This window comes from Falco peregrinus, chromosome 5 (assembly GCF_023634155.1).
Source record: "Falco peregrinus isolate bFalPer1 chromosome 5, bFalPer1.pri, whole genome shotgun sequence".
Classification (NCBI taxonomy): domain Eukaryota; kingdom Metazoa; phylum Chordata; class Aves; order Falconiformes; family Falconidae; genus Falco; species Falco peregrinus.
In genome coordinates this window covers 4,477,244-4,492,186 of record NC_073725.1, presented here as the reverse complement: position 1 = coordinate 4,492,186, position 14,943 = coordinate 4,477,244, and the positions used below count along the sequence as shown (strand labels likewise).

At 42.3% G+C, this 14,943-nt stretch overlaps 1 protein-coding gene across 2 annotated transcripts; it reads left to right on the top strand.

Moving 5' to 3' along the window:
• The first annotated feature begins 9,814 nt into the window (after window positions 1-9,814).
• LOC101923643 (cytochrome c) lies at window positions 9,815-12,605 on the top strand. Of its 2 annotated transcripts, none has more exons than XM_055806189.1 (3): window positions 9,815-9,970; window positions 10,929-11,105; window positions 11,280-12,605. In XM_055806189.1, exons 2-3 carry the CDS (start codon window positions 10,937-10,939, stop codon window positions 11,426-11,428), a joined length of 318 nt encoding a protein of 105 aa, XP_055662164.1. In that variant the 5' UTR covers window positions 9,815-9,970; window positions 10,929-10,936; the 3' UTR covers window positions 11,429-12,605. The 2 variants fall into 2 exon arrangements, with proteins under 2 accessions (XP_055662164.1, XP_055662165.1); XM_055806190.1 differs by having other exon boundaries at window positions 9,834-9,966.
• The last annotated feature ends 2,338 nt before the right edge of the window (window positions 12,606-14,943 follow it).

The window sequence follows — 14,943 nt, the reverse complement described above, 5'->3', positions numbered from 1 at the left end:
CAGATTCCTTGGTCCTTTAAAAATAGAGTAACAAATATCAAGTAGCTCAATACAAACGGTCTGGTTTGTTCTCTAGTCCTTTCCCAGAAAGCCACAATAATTTCAAACAGTAAAGAGAAGAGCAGTTAGGGCAGCCCAGGACACGTGCTGTTTGAGAAGACTAGAAGAGCTTGCCTTGGTCTAAACGCTGTGAAAACATGAATTTTCTGGAGAAACACATTGGTAGTTTAAACACTGGTTACAGAAAGAGCTGGTTCATTAAAGGCCAAATGGATTCACAAATGAGCATTACAGTCTGACTGGGAATGAACTTAGGCTGGGAATCACAAGATGATTTTTAATGGTCACAGCAGAGAGGTTCAGGAATAGTGCCTCAATAGATGAGAGGATCAGAAAACAGGCTGCTTCAGAATGGTCCTGACTGGTTTATGAAAAGAGCTATGACACAGTTGTCAGCAACAGCTGGGAATCACAGTTACTGGCCCAATAAGGCTCTTTGCAGACCCTCACAAGCACCAAGCTTCCAGGTCAAAAGGATCCTCTGCTAACCTGCAGGGAGTCAAATGCCAGTTATGTCAGCCCTACCACACATACACAGGGACAAACATGATGCTCATGAGCTGTGGAATCTCTTTGTGCACAGCACATTCCCAAGGTGTCAATCTTCTAAAGCTGACTGCGGCCTCCCCAAGCCAACATTCCTACATCAGACCTATTATGGCTTGTATTTCAGACTTCTCTCTTTCCTTTTTGACTCATTGTCTAAGACAGGAATATTTAAGAGAACTGGAAAGGCCACAAAGACTGTATTTAAACTGCAGTGAAGACTGGCAGAGAGAGAATGGGATTTAGCAATCCCTGCAGGGCTTTGAAGGTGCTTTAGAATGAAGAAGGAAACATGTAATTACAGAAAATGTAATCTGTTAGGAATTAGCCCTAGATGGCTGCAAGTGGTCAATATAGTAGCTAAGGATTAATAGTGGGCATTAACTTGGTGCTTATAAAAATAGTTAAGAACAAGAAATATGGACAGAACAGCTCTGCTGCTGTGTTGTGCTTACTTAGCTGTTTAGGATTCCTGAAGCATGTGAACAAAAACCAACCAAACAAAAAAGTCCCCAAATGCGATGTATTTAAACACCTTAAATCATTTTTGTAAAGCATTTTGAAATTAACAAAGCAACAAAAGAAACTTTATTGGAAAGCTCTCTCATGGATTAGCAATTGGCTTTGCAAAAAGAACACAAAGAATAAACTTAAATTGCTACTTTCTGTGTGCTGACAGATTAATATCTCTGCTACCCAGAACTCAGGAACATAGCTAATATTGGTTCAATGAATATCGTAAGGAGCTGTAGCCAAGCGAGGATTACAGAAACAGAACCAGCACATAGGCATTCATTGGTTTTTTTTAACTGCTTAATTAAATGAGATTATTCAATTGTTTCCCAGAGAGGACCTGAGGAGGGAGCAAAATGCCATTGTATTTTTCATTGAGATTTTTTTTTCATTGCAGTCTTCTCAGTTGTCCTATTAAGAGGTCAGATACATATTTCCCTCTCCCTTCAAGCAAATTGCCAGAATTCAGAAGACTGCCAGGATCACACACTGAATATACAGCTCAAACAGAAACATGCTTCAAGCTAGTCACTATCCACTGGACTTTACAAGGAGAGATACCAGCAAAGAACCATGGCAGAAACGTAATCCCCTGATTACTTTATTCGTGTGTGAGATCTTCAGGAGGCCAGTCAGGACACAACGCCCCAGCAGTGCACTATTGTCTGTGCAAGCATTCAGAGTACAAAGGGCTCAGTGGCTACCAAGAGAATATAAGGAAAATTATGTGACAGGAGTCAGAGCTTACTTTCCATTAGGAGAGGATACTCATTTTCTATCCCACCTTTACACATCTCAGAAACAATCATACTTTTAGTCCTTAAAACAGAGATGATTGATAGATGTATTAGGATAGAAGAAGAGCACAGGAGACTACAGGATTTGGTACAAAAGTTACTGTCCAGCATAACAACAGATGAAATATGAAAGTGAATTATGAAGACACACTGCAAAGAATTGTTGAAGACAACTCAGGCACAAATGAGTTTTAAAATATTTGTTACCTCCTGGACAAATGATTTCAAAGTAAGTACAGACTCCTGCCTTTTGCTCTAATCTCCTGAGTGGTGCTAAAGGCGATGTTAAACTGCAGAGAAAGGAAAATATTATGCTATTTCATAATTCTTGTGTATCTTGCATTTAATTTTGTTCAGCACATTTCATAAGTGACTAAAAGCAAAAAAAAGTCTGGAAAAGAGCAACAATTATTAAAAATGTGATTAGTTAGTTACACCCCAAGAAAGATATGTGAAAACTGAACTTGTTCTTTCTAGGAAAAAAAAACCAAACAACCAAATCAAACACACACACACACAAAAAAAAACCAAACAAGAAACCATACACACAAACAAACAAAATCCAAGAACCCCCCCAACCCTATAAACTACAACTTACTACAACTTAACAATAAGTATATAACACATTTACTATAGACAAGTTTCATCAGTCATTTGTATCATGTATTTGTAAGCCCCCAAATGAAAAAGCAGTGGGACTTTTTGTTTGGTCAAATTTACCAGACAAAAGAAGAAACTTAGAAAGTACACTCTAATTTACTTGTTTAGTTTCCTGCTTGGAACAGGATGAAGGCAAAGAGCTTGGTATCATTAAAAAAGCTTGGAGACATCCTAGGAGCATAAGATAAACATCTGCAATGCTAGTAGTTTGGATCAAGTGTTCTCAGTGCCCTGAGACTTCATGTTTTAGGATAATAAGCTCATCCTGGGCAGTTTTTAGTGTCTGCAAAGCATCCAGCATTGATCATTGTCAGAAACAGTGCTAAACCACTGATTTGCTCCAATACAACACTTGACACGTTCCTACAGTCATACGTAAAACCAAGCAGACAGTGAAGCTGGAATAATTAAAACCTGATTCTAAAACTGCCAGCCAGGTGATTACTGGGTTACAAGTCTTGAAAACTTGACACAACAGGCAGCAAAACTAGCATAAAATCTCAGCAGGAATCCCACCCCTCCAATGACAGAAACATCCCATGGGTGCTACCACCTGCAGCAGCAATTTCCTCTCAGTGAAGAAGACAGCTTGTACATCTATGAATCATGAACATGTTGCATGACTTGGTCAGGCTTCACATTCAACAGCTTATCCTGCTCTTAGCTCTGCAGAGAACTGGATATACACTTAACAGCACCAAGCCAGCCATAGCACACAAATTTTATTCGTATGGGAGAAAAGAGCTAAATTTAGCAGTTTATGACCTTATTTCTAATGATGTTATAAATGGTTTCTCCTTTGAAAATCCTAAGGCAAGCAAAGCTTTTTTTTTTTAAGACTCTCACCTGAATTGTGGGGCCATGCTACTGCTCTTATTTCATGAAAGGTCCTCCTGTCTGGTCTACAGCTTAAATACAAGAACTGTACGCTTTAGTAGATCACATTAGATTAGCATGCCAACATTACATACAGAGACCCAACCATACAAATCTCCTTACAGAAGGAGTCTTAATTTGGAGCTTTTCTCAGGGCTCAGTTGATTCTTTGGAGACTAATTTGACAATATCTTTGTTTAAGCTGCTGCAGAAGTACTTCTTACTCTACAGCTTAGATTATTCAGAAGATGATGTCCCAGCTGACAAATGTAAATCAGAGGACAGTAATCTTTGGCTTGCACAGATACACAAGGCAAATGTATTATCAATGTAATCAACTGTCATCCCCTTCAAACAGGATAAGGCTGAAATTCTTCCATTTGATTCATCAGAAAGAAAAATCCTTTTTTAAAAAATTGGAAGTGTGGTAGCTTTGGCCAGTGACTTGCCACCTAAGAATATAGATTGAGGCCAGTAGCAATTACTGTTCTTGTAAGATGTTTTGTTCTCAGATGGAATCAGACTCTCAGACAATGCTCAAGGACATGTATTATACCTCTATTATTTTAAGTTTTCCAGCAAACTGTGGCAGACTCCATAATAGCATAAGACTAGCTTTAAAGTTAAAAACATAACAGACTTAATGAAAAGATAACCTTTTATTTGCCTTTCAGTTCTTAAGCCTTTAATTTTAAAATTCTTTTCCAAAAGCAACAAAATTACGGTTTTAATAAAAACTGAACTTCTGACAAATCGTTAGGTCCTGAATCTTTCAAATGTGAATGTCCTTGTGAGTTAATGAACTTTGGCCTTGAGTCAAAAAATGTTCTTTTTTTAAATTACTATCTTGAATCACCTATCTTTTTAGCCTACTTTCTCTATGGGAACTGATTTATAAAGACTCAGGGTGAGTTTTCTGACAGTAAAACAGAAGTTGATGTAGCCTTGTCCTAGGACAACTCTTGTATTTGGCAGCTATTTCTTGCTATTCCATGTTTCACTGCAAATTACCTGACTTTATGCATTCATGTTTCATACTCACCGTTCCCCTACACTCATCCAAACAAGGTGCTCCTGTTGTGCTACTTGCCTCAAACCATGAACTGATTACAGAGAAGTTGTATCCCACACTTCTACCTTATACTGAGGTTCCAAAGCCTCATCATACTCTTCTGTGAGTCTACAGATAACTAGCCATCTATCGGTCTACAGGCAGGTACTAGAACAAATGCTTGAGCAGGCCAGTCCAGTACCTCAACATGGAAAAGACAGGCATTGAGTCAACGTTCTCCTCCTAGAGGTCTGTGACTAAGTTGACCAAAAGTGACTTCTGAACCCTGGATCTTCTTAATCTACCCAGCTCCCCACAAGCCAGATGCTAGGAATGTCAGAAACCTCTACCTACAACAGTCTTGGGAATACTTCCATCATAAAATAAATGGCTCCCAAATAAATCTCCACACCTGTGACGTAAATCCACAGCATCAAAGTACTTTGGTATTTTCACACCTGTTAAACTCATCAGTAAATTTATCACTCAGTAAGTTGTGGCATTATAATGGTTGTGTGATTGATTCAGCTATGAAATATTTTGGCAATCTTCCAGCTGCCTGCTCTGCTTTGCACTCTGGGTGGATTAGCTGGTGTCTCTACCTGTGTCACCTGTCATTTTTTTGACAGTTTACTGCAATGGTGAGCAGCAATGCCTCACCCTGTGCCTACCTGGAGTCTACAGCAATATTCTGGCCAGGCAATTCTCAGCCTCACTGCCCACCTGAAACCTCTCATAGCAGAATATCCCTTATCTCCCCCAGCGCCAAGCAGTTGCATCCACAGCCCTACAAAACTCTCCAAAACCACAGGAACAGCAGATACAGAAAGAACTCGTTAAGTTCTGCCTTCATCTGCTAACATCAAATCCTTCAACTGCCACTCTGCACCCTGGCAGGGTGCAGAAAATATTTCTACGTCCAACTCCCAAATACTTTATCTTTATAAAAAAGGTATGTGACAATACAGTAGTAGTTCTTTTTAATTTGAGAATAGCCTTTATCTGTTTGATAACAGAAAGTAAGTATTGAATGCAATCCAGATATTCAAGTCAATACAATACTTATTTTAAAAAAATAACAATGTTGTCTGAGACAACTGCAAAAAGCTTAAATACGCTGCCACATGAAATTACTATAAACAGAGCTCAAAATAAAACCAAGACTTCTTTGATAAAAATGTTACAAAAAAGCAGATGCTATGCACAAATTTAGCTTTGTCTTAAGAAGGAGCCTAATACGTAGTGACCCTCAGCAACTGCCACATCTCAGAGACTCCACCTTTCCAGCTGTTCCAAGCAGTAGCACACTGGGATGTGTGCTTGGGAAGCCCCATCCCTGGCAGTGTTCAAGGCCAGTTTGAACGGAGCTTTGAGCAACCTGATCTAGTGGAAGGTGCCCCTGTTCAGGGCAGGGGGGCTGGAACTAGATGATCTTTAAGGTCGCTTCCAACCCAACCCATTCCATAGTTCTCTGATTTGCCCTCTCTGTCTTAAGACTGTATAAAACACAGCAAGCTGCGAAGATTAGAGACACTCTATTCAGAGGCACACTATTTTCAGACTCTTAGACTCAACAGGCACGTTTAGACTCTTTAGAGACTCTTCATTCTATAATGTTTGCCATCTTTGTTCCTCACCTGTTTGGGTGAGCAGGTTGCTGTCTTCCATCCAAATGCCTTGTAAAAGACATGATAAACATAAAGCTATCAGTATATTCCGAATAACAGGACTTGCACTCTAACAGTGTTGAAAAGTAACCCTCAAAGCATTTGTTTTCCACTACAGTATATGTTTGAAGGATCCTAGCATCAAGAATTTTTGAAGCCCAGCCCAGAACTGCTCTTTCATGCTGATAAACCAGGCTTTGAAAAAACTATGGATAGACCATTCTCCCAAACAATTTCAAAGGCAAAGATTTTTTTTTTTAAAAAAAAAAGCAAGTATTCTGAACAGCTTCAGTACAATTCAGAAATCCTAATCGTGCAAATTAGTCAGTACTGTTTTGTGATGAGGTAAGATTTACGACTCAGATCATATTCTTAAAACCTGCTCACCCCACCGTGACTGCAGCACAAATCGCAGACTCACCAACACTGATAACTAGCAGCACCTCGGGCTTGGCCTACTTCCATGATGTAAGAGGATGAGAAGAGGCCAAGGTACTCAAGCACCTAGCCCCTGAAGATATCAATGCAAGGAATGGGTTCTAAGGTATCCACCAAAGACCAAACAAAACGTTCACCACTGAACTGAGAAAAAACTGATGTTCTCCTGAGTTCTAGTCTAGGCCCGTAAGGCCATCTTTCTTCTTTTATCTGCAGTGTACCTCTTAAAGAGAAGTGGTTGGCTTTTTTGCCATTTTTCCTTTAGTATTAGACGTCACATGTTGGGTTCATTTTTCCTTCCTTCGGGACAGAATTATACAGCAATAATTCTGACTGCAGAATAACTATTGTTCCAGTGTGTAATAGTCTGAGGTAGTAAAGAGACAAAGGCATTTCAGGTGTAACCACAGTGAATAACTGAAAGGCTAAAATACAAACCTTCTAGGCAAACCATACCAAGGCAGTCTAATTAATGTTAATACATGCAGCAAAGTAATAGTGCATTGAAATACGCCCTGAGTCATTTTAGCCTACTTAAGCAATTCAAACCCACAAAGGCAGAAAAGCCCTGACCTTGCCTTCAGCATTGCCTCTGGAAGTGCCACAACATACTCTGTCCTACAGAGGAAATCATACGTGTGCAGGATTCACACATAACATACACTACAGACGCTGTACTTAGAAGAAATTGTCCTACCACAGAATGTTTCAAAAAATAAAACACCGGGCACCTTGAACAACCCCCCTTCCTGCACCTTCCACTTTACTTACAGACCAGTTCTTACCACTGTGTTGCTCCAGATTCACATGTACTTATACCAAAATGGGCTTAAATAAGTAAGTTCTCTTTGAGATACCTCTTCTTACTGGTGAAAACACCTTCTAAACTCGTATATGTTTATATTAGGCAGAACCTCTGCTTCCACTAACCATACAGGTATGCAAACCCATCAACACTCCATTTGTATCATTTACACCTTCATGAAAGGGTATTACATCATGACTGCTGCAGACATCTGCATGGTCAGGTGTAAAGCAGAGAAGACAACAGTTCATTTCACAGACTAATTTTTAGTACACTAGTCTTTAGTGCTGAAAACCTCACAGGTTCAGTATTTTCCCTGAGAGTATTACTTCCTTATTTCAAATGTTTAGCAAAACCGATTCAACTGTCTTGAATTAAGGCGTGGTTTTCAAAAACAGCTTCCTGGAGAAAAATTAAAGTAACATTTGTAATACAGTGTCCCTCCACATGCATGAGAATGGTTAACCATGAAGTTCAACATGCAAGGTTCAGTATGGAGCGTACATATTTACATGGCAAAACCCAACAGAAAATGAGAATTACATATGCTTGAAGCCTGCATTCTGTGACGAAAGGGAGAACCTTTGGATGGGCGTGAGTGGCCATCAGTCCACATTAAGCACTTAAAGAAGCTTAAGAATTTCTACTACTGTAATTTCTTAACACAGCTTAAAAGGTACTCTCAGCTCCTTCCTCTTTTAAAGATAAAGAGAAACCAGCAGTCTTATGAGTCTTGTGATAGTAAGTTAGATACATCTGGCTCCTGAAATCATGTAAGACACAGAAGGCTTACTGAACAAAATTACATTCCCTACAATCATGGTAAAAAAATCTAAAAACATGAGCAAAGTGCACCATGAAGATTCAAAACCAAATGGCAAATAAAAGGAACAGAGAACGCCTTTAGCTTCTAAACTAGTATTTTTCCAGTCAACCTCGTCATTCCAGGAGTCTGACATGATTTGAGATTTGAGTTGGGCAACAGGAGGTCATGATGCAAGTTTAAAGTGGTTCCATTGCACATGTATTACCTCACTCCCCGTAAGGTATATGAATTTAGCTGTATATTATATGCAAATTAGTTTTATTGTGGTAAGTGTACTGCCTACAGTGTTAACTGTTAAAGTTTACAACTATATTAATATTTTGTATACACCTTCTGATGAAATGTTAGAAACTGCACAAACATGTCTCTCATGCTGTAGACACCACAAGCGCTGGAAAACAACGTACTCTCCAAACCTGGAAGTGATGTTTTGCTGAATATTCTTATGAATTGTCTGCAATATTCTACCATCAGTGGAACTTTTGTTATATTTTTACCCTATCCTCATTTCTTCTTGCTTCGTTGGCACTTCAGATGAGCACTGCCTCACAGGGCAATCACTGGAGCAACTTACACCAGTTCCAGCACAGCATAAAAGCACACACAGGAAAAACCTCTTCCAGTGCCAGATAGTGGTAAATTCTCAGTTTTAATGTCTACAGTTAAGGCAAACAGTTCACCTCTTGTGATCACTGTGTTTTGATCACTGGACGTTATTACACTAGGCTTTTTTAGGTTTTTTTTAACAGCTTTTCTTCCTGGCCAAGGAGAGCGAGTTGGGGTCACATCTGAAATTCATTATTTGAATTCTGTTTAGAAGCCCACAATGTATGGATACCAGCACATCCTCTTCAGGCACCACAATGCTATCTAGCCAGCTGGGAAGATGCCTGGGGTATCTTCTTTTCTTGTGGTGGTCAGTTCTGTAATACTCTCATCTTCTTCAAAACTGCAAGATTTTCGGATGCCACATGAGATGTAGGCTTCAACCGCGCACCTGCTCCCCCTCCAGCAGCATATGGTGGCCACAGGCGAGGGGTCCCGGCTGGCCCTTGTCCAGCCCCCGCGCTACCTGAGGCACTTCCCGCTCTCCACCCCCTGGGCTCCCTGGGGGCAGCTGTCAGAACGGCCAGCACTTCCCTCAGGTTCGCCTCACCGCTCCTTCCCTCACCCCTCGAAGGTGCCAAAAAGCGCGGGCGGCAGCGGCCAACGGAGCGCAGGGGAGGAAGGGGGGGAGGAGGGGGGGCGGGGGGGGAAGGGTGGGCGCCGGCTCCCGCCTACGGCACGCGCAGGGGACCCGCCCACCGCGCCGCCACGCGGCCGCCCGAGCCCGCCCGCTGAGGTCGCCACCCGCCCGCGGCGGCGCGCGACCCTTGCCTCGCCTCGCGCCCCGTCGTTCCGTACGTACTAGAGTTACGTCTGACGCCCTTCCGCGGGGAGGGGCAGGAAGCCGGAGGCCCGCCTCGCAACCTACCCCGCTAGCCGCCAGCGCAGTGACGTCAGCGTGACGGACAGGAGGCACCACCAGTCAGCGGTCCACCGGCCGCACTTGATTGGTTGTCACGTCGGAAGAGGCGGGTCGAGAACCTGCGTAGCTAGGTTGCGCCAACACCGGCTTACATAGGGCGGAGTACGGCGTGTCCTTGGGCTCAGACGCCGGACGGTGCGGGAGTTAGCGGGGCTGCGGTCACCGCCGTGGGCGCAGCGTCAGCGGGGCGGCCGGCCAGGCAGGTGCGGGCAGCAGCTGCGCGCGCGGCCTGGCCCTGCCCCCGGGCCCGGGCCGTGGTCCGGGGGGACCGTTGGCTCGGAGCGGGGCGGTGGGGCAGCCGGGCCGGAGGGGTGAGGGACGGGATGGGGCGGGCGATGCCCTCGTCTGTTCCGGGAGCGCCATTCCCGCCTCCGCGGGCCGGGGCGGGGGAGCCCGGGGTCGCGGCCTGCGGAGGCGCCGGGTTGCGGCGGAAGGTCACCGCGGGGCCTAGTGGTCCTACCGCGGGGGTCTGCGGCCGGGGGGCCGGAGCGGTGGCGGGGACCCGGCCTGTCTGAGCTCCGCCGGCGGCCGCTGCGGTCGGGGGTGGCGCGGCCGGGCCCGCGCGCCCTTGCGGGGTGAGTGCGCCGGGCACCGCTGCGGGGTCGCGCCGGGGCGGCGCCGCTTGCCCGGAGGGGCCCCCGCGCCGCAGCCCGTCCGCCGCCTCAAGGTCAGCCTGCGCGGGGCAGGGCACGGCCGGTGCCGTTGCCCTTGGTCGCGCTCGCCGCAGCCCGCGCCGGGAGCGGTGCCGCCGGCGGGAGCGGGCCGGGCCGCGCCGCGGCCCTGTCCGTTTACATAATTGCGATTTTACACAAAGTCACGGTAGGAAGCCTTGCTGTTATAGACGCACAAGCTATGTACGTGGGTGTTGTGTTCAACTTACTCTTCAGAAGTTATCTCTGTACGCTCCAAATGCAGTGGGGCGATTACTTTGCCTGAGGGAATGACAAGACCGTCAATGTTTATCACCTTGATGCCTTTTATGTAATTTAACAATTATGTGCTAACCTTGAAACCCGGGAGCTTGTGGATGGAAGGTGTGCTGGAGAATTACTAGACTGATGGGCCACGTATAAGGTTTTATAAACAGGATGCTTTTAAAGTTTCTGTTGATAGGTGACCTTGAAATTGTGATACTGACCTCTGCATGTGTTCTTGGTCTAGTACTGAAAATGGGAGATATTGAGAAGGGCAAGAAGATCTTTGTCCAGAAGTGTTCCCAGTGCCATACGGTTGAAAAGGGAGGCAAACATAAGACGGGACCCAACCTGAATGGCCTGTTTGGACGCAAAACTGGACAAGCTGAGGGCTTCTCTTACACGGATGCTAATAAGAATAAAGGTAAACTTTAAAGCTGCTCTTCCAGGTTACTAAGTACAAAATTACTCTGTTATCAGTGATAGTTCTAGGAGTACTGAAATCGGCCAAAACATAAAATAACATAGAGGACAAGAATATAAATGTGTGTGTTATTGTAAAGTTGCCAACTACCCTTTTTTTTTTTTTTTTTTTTAGGTATCACCTGGGGTGAAGATACTCTGATGGAGTATTTGGAAAACCCAAAGAAGTATATCCCAGGAACAAAGATGATTTTTGCGGGTATTAAGAAGAAGTCTGAGAGAGCAGACTTAATAGCATACCTCAAAGATGCCACTTCAAAGTAAAAGTGATCTGCTGCCTTATTTATTTCAGAAAGGAGATGGCAATGGAAATGTCTGTGATGAGATCGGTTTTTAAACTTTCTATTTTTACATGTACTGTGTCTAAACTTAAAATCTGTCTCGCCCATCAGATAACACTGCTCACAGTGGGTCACTAGAGTACACGCTTGTTTGGCAGCCGTTAACTTCATGGAAACTATGTAATTGCATTGATTTAAAAATGACTATAATGTTCAGTCATTCTTGGTGGTAGAATTAAAAAAAAAAAATAAAAATTTCCTGCCTCTTCATTGTTTAAAAGAATTATATAAATAATCAAACAAGTAATTGTCAACAGCATAATAGCTTTGACAGCCCAACTCTTTCAGGTTTAAAAACAGGGTGGTTTTTGGCATCTTCCACCATACATCTTCAGTTGCATTACTTTAAAGATTTTTAAAAACACAAACAAAACAACAAAAACTTAAAAAAAAAAAAACCTCAAAAACAAAACCAAAACTCCCTCCACCAAAACCCCAAGATAATATTTTTCTAAATTTAATCAGTACTAGGTGTTACATATTAATCAAAAGCTTGCGGTAAGAATGCGTTTCATCTGACTTAAGTACTATTTGTAAAATGGCAGTTGTGCCCCGCCACTTTTTTTTTGTTGTTTTTTTAATCTAGGGGAAGCATGTTACCTAATTTATCCAAGACTCTTGACAGCTGCATGCACTAGTAGAGTATAACTCCCCTTCAGAAACATCTTCAGCTTTGAAATATTATTGAAACCCTTTGTTCAGTAAATCTTCTGAAAACAGCCATCTTTAATGTAATGAATAGAACAGAAGAACATCCTATTCTGGAAATAAAAGTGCTGAAGATCAAGCTGAGGGTTATTAAATCTTAATTCAGCAGAAGCATTCACCTAAAATCTACTGTTACAGGCCATTTCAGATGAAGGGGTACAGAAATGAATGCACTGGTAGACTAAAGGGAAAGGGTCTTCCTCTGTGCCTGGCTGCAGCCGATGTCATTACTTCCAAGGTTCTGTTTCGCACAGTGTAAAGCAGACTTTTTAATGTTTTAACTGCATTTTTTCATACTAAGTGAATTGTTCAGATGAATGTGTTTACTGTGTACTAGCAGTAAAGCATAACTTGGAGCAATCAAAACTGTAAATTAAAAAAAATTAAAAGTCTTGTTTGCTGTATGTGTCTGAAATTAAGTGAAAACCAGTGAGAACATAGAGAAAAGTTGGGAGTCCAGCTTTACATCATTAGGATACAAAGCGAGCAAAAGCTCAGTGTGGGGAAAAATAAAAGTAGATGCTAATGGAGTTGGTGTGAGAAGCATGAATGTGGCAAAGCTAGAAAGTAGTTGGGACTAGAATGGGCAAAGCTGAGCTTTTCCACTGGTGTTCTCTTCAATGGCGCTTTTGCTGTGCTTCCTGAGAGAGACAGAGGAGAAAACTTGTAGTTTGAAAGCTGTAGTGGTGTTGAATTGGCCGAGTTTGAGTCATGTCAATAGAATAGCGTGCTTAATGACTTGAGTTGCAAAGGGCTGTTATTCACAGTAAGTGGGAAGCGTTAAGATTACTAACAACTTGTCTCAATGGTGGTTACCCTGTATGTTGTGTTTATTAACTTTTTTTAAAAAAAAAACTAAATGTGCAAGCAGTATTTCTTCCAGACAGAAAGGCTTAATATTAACCAACAGCAGCGTCTTTACTAAAAGCTTGTTAAGAGACACCTTCAAATTGTAGTAGTCTATTAGTGTTCCAGTTTTCAGAAGTGATGTTTGTTATAGCACCCTTATGGCTGTGCAGAACTCAGTTTTCACTGTGCCAAAATCCTGGTAGAGCAGTTGTATGTACAGCATGTAACCTTACCCAGCCCTACAGTATTCTGAAATGATTCTGAAATGAAAGTGGATTGCATGGAGGGAGTTGTGACACTTTCTGTTCTGTCAGCACTTCTGTGAGTTGGAAGAAGACTGATCTCCAAGCTGCTTTTCTTCCCTAGTTGAGCCAGAGAAGAAACGGACTGGAGAACAGAAATTTGCAGTAAGGTGGCATTTATTTCTGCACAGGCAACAATCTACAAAAAATGAAGTTATCCATCATCAGAAAAACTTCAGGAGAAAGCAGTGTGATTCTTTGGCCCAAGTGAGTAGGGGACACAATTTAGCTTGGCTTATTCTACCTGTCAGTACCTCGAAGACCTTGGCACAACAGCAAGTGCAGCTTATACATACCACTGAAGATGGAGAAAATTGAACTTCTTAATTCTAGGCTAGGCATGCATCCTTGCTTATGTTTTAGGGAAAAGACCCTTCTTACCTTTAAAATTTTGTATTTTCGTCTGTATACAGCCCTAGACAACAACGATTTGTTGTAGTAGATAACTTAGCAACCGCTTACCACTGGACAAACACAATGCTGTAGTATTTCTACAAGTGAATTGGTGAAGCAAGAATGTTAAAATGGAAGGAGTTAGATTATCACTTGTTGAGAGAAATGTTAATGCAAGTGCCTGAGTTGGGTCTTTTGGAGGCTGGGGGAAGGCGTCCGGATTAGTTCTGGAATCAAGCTTTAGTTCTTTGATTTGTAGCGTAGGAGGAATGGGGTTTGCCTTTGTTTTACAAAGTAGCAAGTTTAGTGTTTTTTCTTTCCGATAATGATACCAATCTAGACACTTGGTATTTCTGTAGTTCCTTTACAGTTCCAAATTGGAATCAAGGCACCATTGCCAAACATTGCACCATCCCATAAAAATGGTTCTTGGCTACTAGTTTACAAATTTGATGTGGCATGTCTTTAAAACTGTTTTCACGTGTACTCATGCAAATGCCTAAACATTGTCAATAACGATGTCAATATCAAAAATGACTGGAAAAAAGGTAAAATTCAAAAGTACACCTTTTCACAGTGCGACTTTTCAAACCCAAAGTGGAATAGGTAGGGTACTTTTAAAATGGTAGAAGTTATTATTTATGCGCCCCATTGAAATTTAGTGACATAGAAGCTCTTGTTTTATTTAGAGTAACAACTTGAGCGTAATCACTCTACAAACAGCTTAATTTGGGAAAATTCCATTCATAGCTGTTTGTGCAATTTTAGAGAATCGCTTCAGTTAAAGATCTGTTCCTTTTAATAAATCTCGTCTTGTATGGAATACTTTCCTTTTTGTGTAAAATACAGTATTGGTGATCCAAAACAAATGTGATGCATTATGCTTCTCTTATGGGGGAGAACAGAAACTAAACAGCTAATAGTTAAGAACTATTAGATATTCTACTCTCGTGTATATCAATGGCCATTGAAGTGCGCACATTTACCTCTGTAATAAGCCTCGTCATTTGCCTTTATCTAAAACGCATCCTAAAAACTCTTCCAGGGCCAAAGCCAATAGAAGTCTCTGTCTTACTGCATATAGGATGAGTTGAGCCGTTTCAAACTGGTGTCCTGCAAATTTTTTATTGTGGGAGATGAGCAGCCCAGAGCTAGCTGTAGGAAGCGTTAACCCTGGGGAAGGGTG